At 55.5% G+C, this 16306-nt stretch overlaps 3 protein-coding genes across 5 annotated transcripts; 1 reads left to right on the forward strand and 2 right to left on the reverse strand.

Annotated features, from left to right (window-relative positions):
• Nucleotides 1-257: 257 nt before the first annotated feature.
• On the reverse strand, nt 258-8152 carry NEK8 (NIMA related kinase 8). The gene is made up of 15 exons (XM_081110226.1): nt 8003-8152; nt 6588-6793; nt 6100-6332; nt 5745-5876; nt 5084-5292; nt 4842-4921; nt 4577-4758; nt 4337-4487; nt 3872-3948; nt 3459-3576; nt 2410-2560; nt 1935-2098; nt 1681-1839; nt 1340-1498; nt 258-943 (listed from the first exon to the last, which is right to left on the reverse strand). Exons 1-15 carry the CDS (start codon nt 8047-8049, stop codon nt 915-917), a joined length of 2097 nt encoding a protein of 698 aa, XP_080966352.1. The 5' UTR covers nt 8050-8152; the 3' UTR covers nt 258-914.
• A 2129-nt stretch (nt 8153-10281) lies between these two features.
• On the forward strand, nt 10282-12262 carry TLCD1 (TLC domain containing 1). Of its 2 annotated transcripts, none has more exons than XM_081109568.1 (4): nt 10282-10645; nt 10946-11028; nt 11122-11204; nt 11525-12262. In XM_081109568.1, exons 1-4 carry the CDS (start codon nt 10452-10454, stop codon nt 11906-11908), a joined length of 744 nt encoding a protein of 247 aa, XP_080965694.1. In that variant the 5' UTR covers nt 10282-10451; the 3' UTR covers nt 11909-12262. The 2 variants fall into 2 exon arrangements, with proteins under 2 accessions (XP_080965694.1, XP_080965695.1); XM_081109569.1 differs by having other exon boundaries at nt 10321-10645; nt 10860-11028; nt 11525-12261.
• A 237-nt stretch (nt 12263-12499) lies between these two features.
• RPL23A (ribosomal protein L23a) lies at nt 12500-16195 on the reverse strand. Of its 2 annotated transcripts, XM_081109575.1 has the most exons (5): nt 15836-16195; nt 15022-15205; nt 13331-13507; nt 12791-12860; nt 12500-12554 (listed from the first exon to the last, which is right to left on the reverse strand). In XM_081109575.1, exons 1-5 carry the CDS (start codon nt 15858-15860, stop codon nt 12540-12542), a joined length of 471 nt encoding a protein of 156 aa, XP_080965701.1. In that variant the 5' UTR covers nt 15861-16195; the 3' UTR covers nt 12500-12539. The 2 variants fall into 2 exon arrangements, with proteins under 2 accessions (XP_080965701.1, XP_080965700.1); XM_081109574.1 differs by lacking the exon at nt 12500-12554 and having other exon boundaries at nt 12719-12860; nt 15836-15931.
• Nucleotides 16196-16306: the final 111 nt, after the last annotated feature.

A 16306-nucleotide genomic window follows, 5' to 3' on the forward strand; every position in this document is an offset into this window, starting at 1 on the left:
GGGCCACGTGTCGCCCAGGAGCCCGGGACTGCAGCCTCCAGGTGCCAGGCAGCCGAAGCCTGGCAACCGGCTCTTGGGAGCCCGGCTGGGAGGGGAGGCAGGGCTGGCGTTGGGCCAGAGGAAACTCGGCCCAGTCTTCGGCTGCGCCCACATTCCTTCCTTGACCTGAGCCGGCCCTGCCGCGGAGATCGGGGGCCCAGCCCAACCCTGGGTGTTGGGCAGCCACTCCCCCTCCTGAAGAGACCACACTCTAGGCAGGCAGGCAGCTGATGTTTTTATTGGCACTGCTTCCAGTCATCTGGAAACTGGTCTGGTCCAGCCAGTTACCTTTCCCCCAACCTGTTTCAGAGGAATGGCGGGGGGGGGGGGGGGGGGGGGGTGAGAGCAGCTCCCCCAGACCTCCCTGCCCCAGGCAATGCACAGGCTAGGCCGCTGGAATGACCACTGGAATGGCCCTCCAGGCAGGCTCCACCTTGACCTGCTCCAAAGCACTGAGCTGCTGTCCCACTGGGCACCAGGGATGCATTTTCTAACCATTTCTAACCAGGCTGGAGGAGGAGCAGGGTCTGGGTGGAGCCACACCCACCTCCAGCCTTTTCCTGTCAAGTCTCTGAAGACCACCCTGCTTCCAAGGGTTAGATCTGGCTTCCAACTCAAGGCAAGCTGGGCCCTGAGGGCATTGACTTAAGAGAAGAAGGGGTGGGAGGGAAGAGAGAAGTGTTAGGGGAATAGGGTGGGTTCAGTTTTACATATCCAGGGCCAAAAGCAGCACAGGGTTTGCTTCATCAGTTCTTACACCCCATTGGACATAATCCGGGGGGCCTGGATGGAGACAGTCATGCTTCAGGCACCTGTGCTTTCCAAGAACATTCAGAGAAGCAATATGGGGTGGTCCCGAGGTGTATCCAGGTACCTCACGGGGGGACTGGCTCATCGGTGACGGCTAGAGAGCACAAGAGAGAAACCTCTGCAGCCTCCCAGAGGACAGAGCCTCCAGCAAGCATCCCCCACCTCTGCTCCCAGTTCCTTCCGCACTGGGCCCTGGACTCTGCCAGACCAGAAGTCGAGATTCAAACTAACCTGGACGAGGGAGCAGAGGAGAAAGAATGATTTGGGCCCCGGGGAGCAGTGAAGGCAGCCCTTCAATGAGGCCCCAAAGTACCCACCCTTGCCCACCCCAGGCAGGAAACTCGGTTTTATCCCACAGCTTCTACTTTCATTTATTTGGGGGCTAAAGATGTGTTTCGGTGATTTGGGCTGTGAACACCGGGGATGGGGGTGTGGGCAGGATCCAGCTGGGTTAACCCTGTGGGGTGAGGTGGAAAAAGTTCTCACTCACGTCGTACAGCCAGGAGAGTGTTTCCATGACAACAGGACACAGAAGTCACTGTGTAGGGATGTGTCTCATCTAGCTGCACTGGACGAGGGAGTCCAGCATCCTCATCCCTCCTTCCAAGTCGACCTCGGGCCCCTTTGCCCCAAGAGTATACCTCACCTTCTGCCAAAGAGAATCCCAAAGAGGGAAATGGGAAGAGGACACAGCTTAGCCAGCAGAACAGCTGTCCCCCAGCTTGCCCTACCGGCCCCAGTATGAGGTTGCTGAGTTCAGCAGATCTGAGCATGATAACCCCCCCATTGCCTGTCCATGCCCGTATCTGCCCCATAGTGCCCACTAATCACCTGCCCCAATGGCTACAGTGAAGGCATCCCCACAGGCCACCATTGCTATCTTGATGCCCTGGAGGCCTTGCACTTGACAAGGTGCCCGGCTGACCCGGCGAGCATTGGTACCCAATTGACCGTGCTGATTGCTGCCGAAAGTATAGCAGTCCCCAGAGGCTGTAAAGGAGGAAAGGGAGAAAAGGAGCCTCAACTGAGGTTCCAAAGAGGCCAGGAGAGTCCCCTTCCTTCCACCTTGCCCCGGTCCTACTCACCAGTCACAGCAGCTGAATGAGCAGTACCTAGGTCCACACTCAGCAGGGTCTCCTGGTCCAGGGGTGCAGAGCACAGTGGTGTGAAGCTCAGCACCTCCTCCACTTGCTGGTGGGGGGCAGGCTCCTCCCCCAGGGAGAGGTGGTCCAGGCCCAACTTGTTGAACCTAAGGGCAGAGCCAGAAGCCAAGCCCAACGGACACAGTTTGTATAGACCAGCGGTCGCCAACCGGTGGTCAAGGACCACTGGTGGTCCGTGAGGTCCGAAAGGTTGGCAATTGCTGGTATAGACTGTCCTGCCTCCCAGCTATCTGGGCAGGAGCTGATGCACCAGGGGATAGAGCCCACCCTGAATTGAACCCACATACCCTCAGACCTCCTGTTCTAATCCCTGGTGGGAAGTAGGCAATGACAGATGGAGCATTAACAGCCAAAGGTGGGGAGGGGGCAGTCTAGTCATCCTGAGGCACCTGGTTACCTGTTGCTCCCGCAGGCCAGGACTCGGCCAGGCACAGTGAGGATCATGGAGGAGTCAATGCCACATACAACCCGCTGGGCTTCCTGTCCTGGGGGCATGGGCACCTGCTGGGGGCAGTTGTAGGATTCCCTGGTGCCTAGTCCCAGCCGGCCTATAAGGAGAAACCAGCATGGGGCTAGTTTGAGCTTTAGGGTTGGTGATGCCAGCCCCAGGCAGGAAACTCAGGCCGATGAGCTGAGGATCCCTGGAGAGGCAGTAATAGTGTGAGTGAAGGCTTCCCATCTTTGGCCCCTCTTTGGGTCAAAATCCTACTCCTCCTTTAAGGATCTGTTCAGATGCCACCGCTGCTCCGCCAGGTGAAGTCCCTTGCCATTCCTTGAGTTTCAATACCTCTGGACTTGGGTGGAGCCCTGATGCTGTCTGTCCTCTGTCATAATGATGTATCATCCCATCCCTCCCCCCACCAGAGTCCTCCAAGAGGACAGGATCCGCACCTCGTCAGCTCTAGTTTCAGTGCCCAGCCTGATGCCTGACCCAGAGAGAGCACAGTGAAAATTGTTGGATGAATGAAATCTCCCTCAGGAGTACCTGAAGGAAGTGATATCTTGTTCATCTTGCCTCAGCACCCAGCACAGGGTGGGCACATAGTGGGCGTACAGTAAAGATTTGCTGAGTGAGCCCTGACTGGTTTGGCTCAGTGGATAGAGTGTTGGCCTGAGGACTCAAGGGTCCCAGGTTTGATTCCAGTCAAGGGCATGTACCTTGGTTGCGGGCACATCCCCAGTGGGGGGTGTGCAGGAGGCAGCTGATTGATGTTTCTCTCTCATCGATGTTTCTAATTCTCTAGCTCTCTCCCTTCCTCTCTGTAAAAAATCAATAAAATATATTTTTAAAAAAAGATTTGCTGAGTGAATAAATGAATGGAATTGGAGAGAAAAGACGGAGGAGAAAACAGGCCATAGGGTGGAAGGTGGGTATGGAGGGGAACAAATCGTGTCTGGGGGCTGCTGTGAGACAGAGGAGAGGCTGGAAATGGGTAGAGCGCTTACCACCATCTCCGCGGCCCCAGGCAAACAGTTCTCGCTCAGTGGACAGAGCCAGCACATGAGAGGCCCCACAGGCCACCTGCACCATCTCATAACCCAGCAGGGCCTCCACGATGGTGGGCTAGAGAGAGAGGAAACTGTGGGCAAGGGGCCTGGACCCAACATCCCCTTTCGAGACAATGTTGGAGGCTTCAAATTCTCATGAGATGGCTGTTTCTTTAACTCACCACCACGGCAACCACTGGGGAAGCCTGGTCTTTCTGTACTTCCCCTGATGCTGCCCAGAACAGGTGCAGCCTGGGAGCTAGAGGGACCTGTGGTTGCTGAAGATCCCCTGCCCCCAACCTGGGTTTCAGCTCTCAGGCTCCTTGCCACCTCCCGGACTTCCTCCTCCCCAAGGCACACGCCACACCCACCTGGCTGATGTCATTGAGGCTGCCATGGCCTAGGCACCCATTGCTGCCGCTGCCAAAGGTCATGATGATACCTCGGTCTTGGGAGGGGGGCGTTGAGGAAGGAAAGGGAGAGAGATTAGGCTGTTTTCCAGATAGAACAGTCTAACCTTGAGTTGGAGAAACAATAAAAAAATTAGTCGGAGGCCGAGGCGGGAAGAATGAAATGGGGGAGAGATAAGGACAGGGGTCTCTTTTCCCGTGTGTGACTTTGGACAAGTGACAGCCTCTGAGCCTGGGTTTTTCATTTCTGTTGAATGGGATCCTATGCCTACCTGGCCAGGCCTGTTGTGAAGGGTAAAAGAGTTGGGTAAGTAATCCCTGGTGCTCAATAACTAGTAGATAGAAGCATTATTAAGTGGGCACCCTGTAAATGACAGGCAAGGAGAGAAGCTGTTCATAGCCCCCTGCCCTGCTCGCTGCACGAACCCGTCAGGCAAGCTGTGAAGAGGTCCCCGCAGGCCACATGCTTGATGGTCACACCTGACTGGCCTTCCAGGAAACGGGAGACGAACTGGGGCTGCTGCTGCTCCACTGCCCCGGGAAGGAGGGCGCCCCCTCCGCCACCTAGGGGTGGGGCCTGTGGAGCAGATGGTGTGGGGAGAACCTGAGCACCCCCTTCCTTAAGGCATGCCCTGCCCCATTCCGGGCTCACCTCAGCTTGCTCACCTCCCACAGGATGAGGCGCCCAGAGCGTGTGACGCCAGCCTTCTGTGTGCGCCCGGCGGCCACCTGAACCACCTCTGTGTTGAGCATTGGCAGCCGCAGAGGAGCACTGAGCCCCCCGCCCCATGTGTACACGGATGACAGAGGTGGTGGAATGGCTGGCCGCGCAGGTCCCCGGGGGACGCCTGTAGGGACAGCTCATGAGGACTATTAAACTGGTGGGAAGGGCATGGTGTCTACGGGGCCCTGGAAGGTCAGCTGGACTCACCCCTGCAGCGGGCACTGGTGATCCTGCTCCCTGTGCTGCCTGGGGCTATGGGTGGCCCAGTGGCCAGGGACTTCTCTGCCCTGTGGGACAGATGGGCCGACCCTCAGGACATGGACTGACCCTCTTTGCTATCCCCACCCACAGGAATGATTTGCCCTGAGGACCCCTATGTTCCAGTCTTACTGTGCTCCCACCGGGTGCCCCCTACTGCCCAGGGCCCCTCCCCGGCTCCCCGCACGGGCCTCCGCATTCGCACGCTGCCCAAGTCCGTGTGGAGGTTGAGGAGGGCACGCATGCAGAGGGGCTGCGCCATGATGTGGCTCAGCGGTGGCCGCTGTGCTGGCTCCAGGCTGAGCAGACTCAGGACCAGCTGGCGCAGCTCAGGGCTGTACCGGTCAGAGATGGGTGCAAAGGTGCCGCTCATGATCTTCAGCACCAGCGCTGGCAGGTTCTGTGAAGGCACCAAGTTGTGGGGTCGGCCAGAGCCTCAGGCCAGGCTCTTTGGTGGTTTCAGCCCCAGCCGCTCATCTGATGGGTGGTCACAGCCCAGTGCTCAGGAGACTTCAAACCCTACTTTCAAGAACCTCTGATAGGGGAGGTGCGGCTATGTCCTCAGAAACCCCAGGTTGTTGGGAAAACTTAAGTTTTGCCTTTAAGAGGATCCCTAATCTGATGGGGGAACTCTGCCCTCAGGAGCCCTCAGTTTAAAGGGGAGAACCGAGCCCTACCCTTGGGAATTCATCGTCTGAGGGAAGCCACAGCCCTGCCTTTGGCTAATCCACTGGTCTGACGAGGGAGACCTGACTCAGCCACGGAGAAGACTCGCACAAGCAGGTGGAGCGGGGACTTTAGGGGGAGGGAGACAGAGATTTCCCAGTTGTCCCCTTGGGGGTGGTTACTCACCGCAGCCTCAAAGGCCCTCTTGAGGCTGGCCAGCTCGTAGAGGACGCAGCCCAGGGCCCAGATGTCGCTCTTCTGGTTGTAGGGCTTGCCCTCACACAGTTCAGGGGAAATGTAGCATGGCGTACCCACCACCTGCAGGAGGGAAGCTAATATTACAGCCCGGGGAGGGAAGACCAAGGGCCACTTGGAGACGGCTTCTCCCCCAAGCAGGCCAAAGTGCTTCCTCCTGCAGGACTACCCAGTCAGGAGCTAAGGGGCCAAGGCCTTGGGGGTGGGGTGGGGCATAGGGCTGCAGAGTGGGCCGGGGCCCTCAAAACCTCCAGCACCCTTGAGATTCCCTTCCATGCCCAGGCACCGTGTAGGCCTTGCTCTTGCTGCTAAGAATCTTGGAGATGCCAAAGTCGCCAATCTTGACGACCATGCGATGTTTGTCAAGAAGGATGTTTTGGGTCTTGAGGTCCCGGTGCAAGATGAGATGGGTGTGCACATGATGCAGCGCCAGCAGGATCTGCACAAAGAAGTGCAGGATGGTCTCCTCCTCCAGCAGGGAATTACAGCGCTTTTGGATGAACTCAGCCAGGGTGCCGCCTGCAGCAGCAAGGGTTTAGTCAAGATTCAGTCTTTTCCAGGCCTGAGATTTTCCTCTGATGAAACTAAACACCCAGACAGGGCAAATGCCTCCCACCCACCATCACACTACTTGCATCAGAATTCTATCCCTCTGACCCTCAGCCAAGCCCATTCCAAGGAGGGAAGCTGGCTAATCTGTGTCTGTCTGTCTGTCTGTCTGTCTGAGAGGTGAGAGGCCCCTGAAGCCAGGCCAGTGCCAGGAACCTGGCCCACCTGGTGCATACTCCATGGCAATCATGAGGGCCTTGTCCTCCAGGAAGTTCTCATAGTACTCAATGACATTGGGATGGTTGAGCAGCTTAAGGACCTGACACTCATTCTGGGCTGCCTGCCGCTCTTCCTTGGTCATCTGCTCCACGGGGATCTGCTTGATGATCACCAGCTTCTGGTCCGCCTTGCGCAGGCACAGGTGCACAATCCTGGGGACGCAGAGCACAGCAGTGGGTGCCAGCTTAGCCTCCAGCCACACAGCAAGCTGGGAAGGCCTGGTGACTGGGCGGTGACTAGACTTCAGAGAGGGGACTCAGAGGTCACCTGCGTGCACAGAACACTGAGTTTAGGAATGGGGAGGACTAACCACAAACTCTGTGAGACCTTATTTGAAACTCAGTTTCACCACAGGCACAATGAGGCAAAATTAGTCTTCATCTCTTTTAAGTTTCCACAGACTCTGAAGTCAACCGCCTGGATTCAAATCCTAGCTCCTCCTCTTACTAATTATCTGGTCTTGGATTACGTAGCATCATCATCTGGAAGACAGAATGGACCTCACAGTGTTGCTGAGGTGTCCAAATAAGAAAATGTAGCCCAGGTGGCGTGGCTCAGTGGCTGAGTGTGGACCTATGAACCAGGAGGTCACAGTTTCATTCCCAGGCAGGGCACATGCCCAGGTTGCAGTTGATCCCCAGTAGGGGCTGTGCAGGGGGCAGGAACCAGGGGGCAACAGATGGATATTTTGCCCTCATTGGATGTTTCTCTCTTTTCCCTCTCCCCTTCTCTGTCTCTAAAAATCAATTTTAAAAAAATTATATCTATATTCTTTACTTTGCCCACTACATCCCAACTATACCATGCTTTCCCTCCGTTCCTGAATACTCTGAATTTTTCCCACTTGAGGACCTTCACATATGCTGTTTCCTCCACCTGAAAAGCGCTGCCTTCACCTTCGGACTATTCCTCATTCCTCCTGTCTTGGCTTTAAACTTCACCTCTCCGGGAAATTTCCTGCACTACCCCAAGTAAGTACGTCCCTGCAAGGTCTTGTTTATTGTGCATTTTTCCTATAGTCTGTAAGCCCTGAGAGAGAAAAAACCACGCCTGCTTTGGTCTTAACTGTACACCCAGCGCCGAGAGCCTGACGCAGAGTCGGCGCTCAATATTTGTTGAATGAATCAAGTCCGGGATCAAAGACCAGAACCCTGCGTGGGCGCAAACGCTTACCGGGGGCGTGACCTCCGCCGAAGTCAGGTCTACCAGCCGGGCCTGGGACCGGAAGTTGGGCGGGGCTTCCCGGAGTGGGCGCTCCCGCCTCGGGGCGGGGCGGGGCTAACCGGGCGGCGATTTCGCCGACAGAGTTGGGTTTATTTTCCCTCTCGTGAGTGCTTTCCTCCCCCTGAGCCCTGGCTCACCCGAAGGCACCTCTTCCCACCACTCGGATCCGCTCGTACTTCTCCATCTCATGTCTCAGTCACATTTCCGGAACCCCGACGCCCAGACGCGGCGCGTGCGCGGGCCCGTCCAGTCCAGTAAGCCACGCCCACTCCAGTAAGCCACGCCCCCGCTTCAGAGAAGCGCCCGGAGCCCGCGGAGTAACCTGTTGGCTCTGCCCGTACCTCGCCTGCAGCCTGGGTCTGCGGGGCCGCTTTTCCAGGGCCACGGGAGGGAAGGGGCGATGTGCCATGTCTTGGCGCACCGTAACCTCCCCACCCTCGTGGCCGCATCCGGCCCTCGCAAAGCTTCCTAAGACCGGAGAGGCGCTCTTCGCAGACCGAGTGCGGGTGGGAAGCGAGGACTGACCTCTCTCTGCCCCCCTATGGCCCACTAGTGACTGTTTCGGAAGGAAAGCAGATGCTCACTGGTTCCAAACGATACACACTACCGAAACCGACGCGCTCGGTCCATCGGGCCCGGTCGGTGTCTTGTTTGCCTGGGGAGGGACCAGGGCAACCCCGACCTGTGCAAGTTGATTCACCTGCGGAGGATGTGACGCGGTCTCCACGCAGCCCGGGCCGGTGGACACCGCGCTCTCAGCACTGTCAGCCCCCAGCGTCACACACACAATGCCGCCACGGGGTCCTCTGCCTTCAGCATCCGCCAACCCCCTGGGTCGGGGGAACCTCTGTCAGGGAAGATGGGAGGGAAGTGGACCGCTGTCTCAGGAGTAAAAGCATCAGGGAGAAGAGGAAAGACAGCCTTTTGGCCTACATGGGTTCTAGGCTTCTGCCCAGAGGTTAGTACGATCGTTTAGGGTCTTGACCAGAAATCAGTTCAATTCCAGGTGTCTGCCTGGCACCTCCTGCTCTTCACGAGTCAATACAAGCTCAGTTAAGGAGCAAGAGGATGGTGATTAGCTAAGGGATGGCGTCCCTACTTCCGAGTGGGTGAGGAGTGTGAGTAATGGGGTGTGTACCTCCTGCTCCCATCTCACCCCTCGAAAGGTGTCCAAACCTGCCCACGTCTGATGACCACTAGGAGGGCCCCAGGTGGGCCTCTCCGGACTCAGGCCAGGGCTGGCTGTGGGACAGCTGCTGCGAGCAGAGGGTGGCGGGAGCAAGCGCAAAGGGGGAAAGACGCTCACCCAGGACACTCGTGCTCTCACCTAGAAACCGATCGGGCCTCGGCTGACCCAGAAGCCCCACAGGGTTTAATGTGTAACCCTGGAGCCATCAGGGGAGGCAAAGCAAACACCCAAACCTCTCGGCCCCTGGATCTCTGGCGCCTCATGTTTCTGGCTTTTCCCTCCCCCTCGCCGCACCTTTTCCCTCGTTCCCAATTACAACTTTCCTTTCCTCCACCTAACCCCCTCCCCCTTCACTTTTCTCACCCTCACCCCATACTCCAGACCCGGCTCTTAGCTGCTCCTCCTTTCACCAGAGTCTGGCTGGCTCACTCTCCCCTAAAGCAACAATCTCATTTGGGGGGGGTGAGGGGGGGGCGGGGACGGGGACGACTCAATCCCAGCCACGGTGGGTACAGGCTGACATCTAGTGGCCACACGCTGCAACTGCTCCAGGCCACCGGCCTGAAGAGTAAGGGTCACACGAGCAGCCGGGCCAGGGCGGCCGCCTTCCCCGCTCCGGCCTCCAGGGAGCCGGGCTGTCGGGAGGAGGTTTGTCACAGCCGCGGGGCCCCAGGAGCCCTGAAGCGGGCCGGGGGAGGGGTGGTGAGGGGTTGGTCAGGAGTTTCTAGGCACCGACTCCGTGCGGGGGGCGCTGTAGAGGCAGGTAAACACATCCGTCTCCAGCCAGAAGCGGGCGATCCAGTGAAATAGCAGGGACAGGGCAGAGATCACGGTCCGAGGCGGGGCTCCGACCCGTACCCAGGACCCGGGTTTAAAAGTCGTGGGTGTGTGACGGATCCTGTCAGCTCTGCCAAGAAAGGAGTTGAGGGCGGAGAGAGTTCTTGCAATACCCGCCCAAGCGGGGGAGCCGGTGGCCCCGAGGAAAGTGGGGGGCGGGTTAATGAGGCCAAGCGAGCGAGTCGGCAGTCGGGAGGCGCCAGCGAGGGGTGGCTTCGCGGCGGCGCCTCGGGACGGCCCCCGAAGTCTGCAGGAGAGAGGCGGGGCGCGGTAGGCCCTCCGGGAACAGGGGCGCGCGCCCTCCGCTGGGAAAGGCGCCGGAGGGGCGGGGGCAGGCGGACGGGGCGGGGCGGGGGCGCGGGCGGTTAGGGGCGGGGGCAGAGGCCCGCCGGGAGGGGACGGGAGGAGCGAAGGGGCCTAGAGGGCTCCGCGAACAACTGTGAGGCTGCCGGCCGGCAGGAGCGGCGCCCGGGGTGGACTGGCCCGAGAGGGAGCCCGTTCCCCAACAGCCCGAGGAGGCCGCCTAGAGGGCGGACAGACCGACGCCGGGGAGGGCCAGCATGCTCCCACTGCTGCACCCCGCCCTGCTGCTGCTCCTGGGCGCCACGCTGACCTTCCGGGCGCTCCGGCGCGCGCTCTGTCGTCTGCCTCTGCCCGCGCACGTGCGCGCCGACCCCCTGCGCACCTGGCGCTGGCACAACCTGCTGGTCTCCTTCGCCCATTCCATTGTGTCAGGGATCTGGGCTCTGCTGTGGTGAGTGAAGGGCCGGGAGGGGGAGTGAAGGTGACTAGGGGACCCCGCGTTACTCTCCCCATCACTCACGGGCGGGCTGAGGCCACGCAGTCTCACATGATTCCCTGTCTGGAAAGCTATCCAATCCGGAGCCGCAGCGGCCCCAGGGGAAGGGGGTGTCACCTGGGAAAGGGGAGACACCTGGGTTTCAGCCAAGCCCCTCCTTGCTCCCCAGCTAATAGCGCGAGCCCGGACTCCCCCGGGACTGTCAAAGGTCCTTGGGAATGGGGAGATGAGCGACTGCCTTCTTCCCCCCCTCAGTGTATGGCAAACCCCCGAGATGCTGGTGGAGATTGAGACGGCCTGGTCGCTTTCTGGCTATCTGCTCGTTTGCTTCTCCGCAGGTAAGCCTCACCCAGTAAACACTGAAGCAGGTGGGGGAACAGGGAGGAGCTTCGTATAATCCCCTTCATGACCTTCCCCCCTCCCTCTGCTAGGTTATTTCATCCACGACACGGTGGACATCGTGGTTAGTGGTCAGGCTCGAGCTTCTTGGGAATACCTGGTCCATCATGTCATGGTGAGAAACAAGGGGTGTGGTATAGCCCTGGCGCTAGCAACTCCGTCCCCACCACGTCCTGCACCTTCCCGTGTCAGGGTGCTGATCTGTGCCCTTGGTTCACTATTTGAGGCCAGCAATCTAACTTCATCTAGTACCTCAAAGACTCTAAACTCTACACAGGGATCAAAATTTAATCGTGTTGAATTCACTGTAAACTATGTCAGAAGAAAGCAAACGGGAAGACTTTCCAGTCCTTAATCTGATAGCTGACACTCCCATCAACTTCCAGTCAAGTCTTGGCATCTATTTCCTAACTTGTTCTCATCTTTGCCTTCTAGGCCATGGGTGCCTTCATATCTGGCATCTTTTGGAGCCGTTTTGTCGGTGGGGGTGTCCTGACACTGCTGGTAGAGGTCAGCAACATCTTCCTCACCATTCGCATGATGATGAAGATCAACAATGCCCAGGACCTCCTCCTCTACAAGATCAATAAGTATGTCAACTTGGTCATGTACTTCCTCTTCCGCCTGGCCCCTCAGGCCTACCTCACCTACTTCTTCATGCAGTATGTGGGTCAGAGGAGCCTGGGCTCCTTTCTGCTGGGTATCCTGCTCATGCTGGACATCATGATCCTCATCTACTTTTCCCGCCTCCTCCGCTCGGACTTCTGCCCTGAACGTGTGACCAGCCCACAGCACAAAGACAAGTTCTTGACAGAGTGAGAGTGAGGGGCAGAGCCTGGGACTTGAGGCAAGGACAGCAAAGAACCAAGGAGAACAGCCTCATGAATAAACTGATGAGCCCCAAACCTGGGGCATCCAGCCTCTCCACCTTTCAAGCTTGAACCCACGATTGATTGAAAACACTAATGAAAGCACTCCTCTGAAGTCCTTGTCCTTTCTTGGGCAAGGGGTGAGGGAAGCGGACAGACCGGTTGGACACGGTAGATGGGTGTGGGGACAGTGCTACCCGAAAGCCAGCCAACCCATATTGCCCTGAAATGGATGCTGATGAAAACTCTGGGTACTGGTTTCATACAAAGACTTCTTCCAGGGATAAAGGAAGGGGTTCTTCTAAAACGTCTTGCTTGTTTGCTTACTCCTGTGACAGAGGCAAGCTCTGGTTGCCCTAGGACAGCTAACCCTAGAGTCTGGGTCACAAGTATCTGCTAGCTGAGCTCCCACCGCCAAGATTACAACAAGTATGGCAAGTGCTAAGTGTACCAACAGGGTAAATAGGCCAAGAGTCTTGCCCAAACTCTATTCAGTGTTCCCCCAGCCCAAACAGAAATCAACATAAAGAAACAATACAGTGTAAAATTTTTATATTTAGAATTAGGCAGCTGGACTCAGTTTAGATGATTCCAATCTGAAAAACAAAAGGGGATTTTGTTACTGGAAGTTAAAATGTGAAGATTAAGCTAGAATGTCATGATTAAAAAGCAAAATGTGGGCATAGGGTAGGGCTTATTAAGGAGAGAGAGGGGTGCCAGTCAGTCAGTTAAGACTAATCAGCAAAAGTCAGGCTTTGGTCGCTAATAAGACACATCATTTGCACCCAGGGGGTGGGGTGTTGAGAGGAGTTTTGTGGCAAAGAAAGCTTACTTTGTTGGCAACATCCAAAGCATCATAGTCAGGAGCCAGTCGAACATATGCCTTCTTCTCGCCATCAGGCCTAGGGCGGAAAGGGCAGCCTCAGTCCCTGCTGTCCTCATTGGCCCCATACCCTCCACCCAGTCTTTGGGGGCACCAGGAGTTCCTTTGTTCATGTTTTTCTTTTGACAACAGTGGTTTGTCATCTGCACAGAGGAAGCGAGGGAAGCCACTAGGCTACAAACAAAGCCAATTCCCTTTTATGGAAAACACCACTGGACATTCAAATCCAGATAATCTGACATAAATTTTCTTACTCTAGGGCCTTTCTAGAGGCAGGAATCAAGAAAATGAGTGTCAAACCCATAAGTCAAGTTCTAAAGGCAGGACAAGCTGTTGATTCCTCAAAAGTCCATACAAAGGACTATAATTACAGCAGGGGCTGCTCATTTCTGACCCAAAAGCAGCATCAAGGAACCTGATGCTGCTCAGATCTCCTTGGCTTCTGACTGAAACCCCAGCCATCTCCCCAGCCCATGGAGCCCCACTCACCTGATCAGGGTGTTGACCTTGGCCACATCAATGTCATAGAGCTTCTTCACAGCCTGTTTGATCTGGTGCTTGTTGGCCTTGACATCCACAATGAACACTAGTGTATTATTGTCTTCTATCTTCTTCATGGCTGACTCGGTAGTCAGGGGGAATTTGATGATGGCATAGTGGTCAAGCCTGGGGAAGGTAAAATGGGGTCACCTAGCCGAGCCCAGATTAACAGAATGAGCTGTCTTTTGGAGCCCAGGTGCATCAGATGATGAGTAGCAATCATTTTTGTCAGACTTTGGTCGCTGAACAGTATCATCACCTGCACCCTGAAATCTAGACCTGGAGCCTCAGCCTGAGAGCAAAACCATGAGCACTTCCTTTCACTTGAAGGGCTTTCGTCCTTTAAGTGATTAAATCATCTTGAGTTCCAAATCATCTTGAGCTTCATTCTTTATTTGACCTCAACATTTCTGAAGGGCATATTTCTGAATAAAATTTAAGACCTGAGACATTAAAACCAAAAAGCACACAGCTAGAATACAGCATCTTGAAACTCGGGTTAGAATTCCAAAGAATATTGGTGCTTCACTATGAGGCTGGGGAGGCCAGGCCATTTCTACCCATTTTGGTTGCTGAATACTGGCTTGAGGGCCATCCATTCTTGAAAGCAACTTTAAAAACAGAATTTACAGCTCAGGTTAAACTTAGTGGCTTAAACACCCCTACAGCACAGTCTCCTCCCCGCCCCCCCCCCCCCCCCCGAAATTCAGAGAAGCAAGGCTCTGTTCACATGGACACCACCATCCCATTTTGAAGCTAGAAGTCAGGTCTCAGCCTTTCATTACCCTCAATTCTAGGTCCAAATGGGGGTAAAAAGCCTGTCAAGTGTTTTCCTCCACAGCTGGACACAAACCACTCCCCTGCCTTTCTCTTAGGAAGCAGTGGGAGGAGCAGAAACCCATCAGCTCCTACCACCTTGGTTCTACTCTAGTCGTGGTTCCTGAGGCCAGTTATTAACAGCAGCGCTACTCAACCATTATCTGAGTGCAAACATTTGAGAGTGAATGAAAACATGTTTCCAGACACTGCTGCAGGCCCCACCCTCCAATACAAATGAATGAATCTTGTTATCAACCTAGAATCACCACACATCCTCACCCTCAAGGACTATTCCCTATATAGCAATAGGTGCTAGGAGGGATGAACTAAATCTGGAGCTCCAAAACAAGAACCTAAGTCCTATTTTATACTTCCAAGAAAGGGGACTTTAAAACCCTAACATATAAAGTGATAATGAACCTAACAACGAATTCCTGCCAACAGTGTAAACAATGTCTCTCCTTGTTCTTCAAGGCATTAATCTCCCCACACCCCCATCAAGAAGTACCTCAACATGTTTTTAAGAAGCCAGGTTCTAAGTTTGGTAAATTTCATAATTACCAATGGAGGATATCCAAACATCTTTTCAAGAGGATGGTCGGTGCTCTTCTGGGAAGCACGCCTGTGCCCTTCCCTTCCCCCCTCCCCCAGGTGCATTACCTTTGCCTTTCTCGCTCCTAAGCTCCAAAGGCCCTTCTGTCTCTGCCTCTAAGTTGTTTCCTGAGCCTACACAGCCCAGGTAGTTCACTTCCCCTACCTATGCAACTTCCTAAACAAACTTCCTCTTATGCTGGGGGTTGGGGGGGAGGGGCAATACTGACTTGTTTCTCCTGGGTGCGCTCTTCCGAGGGTATTTAGGCTGCCTCCGGAGCCTCAGTGTCTTTGGCCGTCGGAAAGTGGGTGACGTGCGGATCTTCTTTTTTTTGTGGCTGTGGACGCCTTTCAACACTGCTTTCTTTGCCTTCAAAGCCTTTGCTTTGGCTTCGGCTTTGGGAGGGGCAGGGGCTGAGAAAAGGAAAGAGATGGAGCGATTCAGAAATCATCACTTCCGGCCTAATGAACGGTAGTGGGCGCACCAGGCGACATGTGCATCAGTGGTTCCTTTGGAGACATCACAAGTCTCAGCTTAAAAGTTTTTCCATCATATGCACAGTTATTGGGGCAAACTTGGAGCAACTCCAGGGATACCACAAAGGAAAAAACAAAACAAAACTAGCAATAATCGAACGCTTGACACTTGCCAGAACGTTGTGCTAGCAGTTTTATAACATCTCACAGCCACCCCGGGAGGGTATATCGCCGAATATAACGAAGTTAAAAAAACTAAAGTAAGTTAAGTTGAGGGCACTGATTCCTTACAGGTCTGGAGACACGGAGCGGCGGCCTGTGGATGCGTGTAGGTCCCCGCAGTCCACTATGTGGCTGCGGGTTCCCTCCCCAACCCCCTTCAACCGGAGCCCAAGCCCATGTGGCTGGGCCCACGCGCGCCGCAGCGTGGCCGAAACGAAACGGGAAGAGCAGCTCCGGAGCTGACATCCCAAATCTTAGCCCAGCCACCGTCCTTTCAGTTTGTTTACTCTGCGGGGATCCCAGGCCGGCCAACCAGCAGTGTTCCTCCCAAACCCCACCACACACCTTCCTTCTTAGCTTTCGGCGCCATCTTCGTAAAAAGGGTTTCCGAGACCCGTTCTCCTGGGCTTATAGAGCCAAGTCTCACCGAAACCTCGCGATGTTTTCTACTTAAAGCTGCTTGGGTGATCTGTAGCGCGGCGCCCGCTGGGAATAGTAGTTAGGCTTCATTTCCTTAAGAGCGACTAAGCATGCGCCACCCCGCCCCTCGTAAGAACTAAGCTTCTTGGGGGTTGTAGTTTATTTGTCTGCTGTGGCGGTTGGATGGTAAGCGGACAGCCACTCGGGTCTGGTCCGGAGCGCTTCCTATCTTCAGCAACTTCAGGGAAAAGCATTGCAAGTTCCAGGAGACAGCAGCACTGCAAACTGTAGCGAATATAAGTCGATTAGCTCAGGGAGGGTGAAGCAAAGTTCTAGAACGTTAGAGCAGAATTTGCCAGGCCCAACTCCCTCAAACAACATTTGTGTAAATTGAGG

The sequence above is a fragment of the Myotis nattereri genome, assembly GCF_964212035.1.
Source record: "Myotis nattereri genome assembly, chromosome: 16".
Classification (NCBI taxonomy): Eukaryota; Metazoa; Chordata; class Mammalia; order Chiroptera; family Vespertilionidae; genus Myotis; species Myotis nattereri.

Coding starts and splice junctions, on each gene's coding strand:
- RPL23A (XM_081109574.1), bottom strand. CDS start 15,860: ATGGCGCCGAAAGCTAAGAAGGAAG. Junction 15,206..15,835: donor GCCGAAAGCTAAGAAGGAAG/GTGTGTGGTGGG, acceptor TCCTTTTCTCAG/CCCCTGCCCCTCCCAAAGCC. Junction 13,508..15,021: donor AGCGCACCCAGGAGAAACAA/GTCAGTATTGCC, acceptor TACCTTCCCCAG/GCTTGACCACTATGCCATCA.
- TLCD1 (XM_081109568.1), top strand. CDS start 10,452: ATGCTCCCACTGCTGCACCCCGCCCTGCTGCTGCTCCTGGGCGCCACG. Junction 11,029..11,121: donor GCTCGTTTGCTTCTCCGCAG/GTAAGCCTCACC, acceptor TCCCTCTGCTAG/GTTATTTCATCCACGACACG. Junction 11,205..11,524: donor ACCTGGTCCATCATGTCATG/GTGAGAAACAAG, acceptor TTTGCCTTCTAG/GCCATGGGTGCCTTCATATC.
- NEK8 (XM_081110226.1), bottom strand. CDS start 8,049: ATGGAGAAGTACGAGCGGATCCGAGTGGTGGGAAGAGGTGCCTTCGG. Junction 5,877..6,099: donor GCAAGAGCAAGGCCTACACG/GTGCCTGGGCAT, acceptor TCCCTCCTGCAG/GTGGTGGGTACGCCATGCTA. Junction 4,759..4,841: donor CACCAGTGCCCGCTGCAGGG/GTGAGTCCAGCT, acceptor CTGTCCCTACAG/GCGTCCCCCGGGGACCTGCG.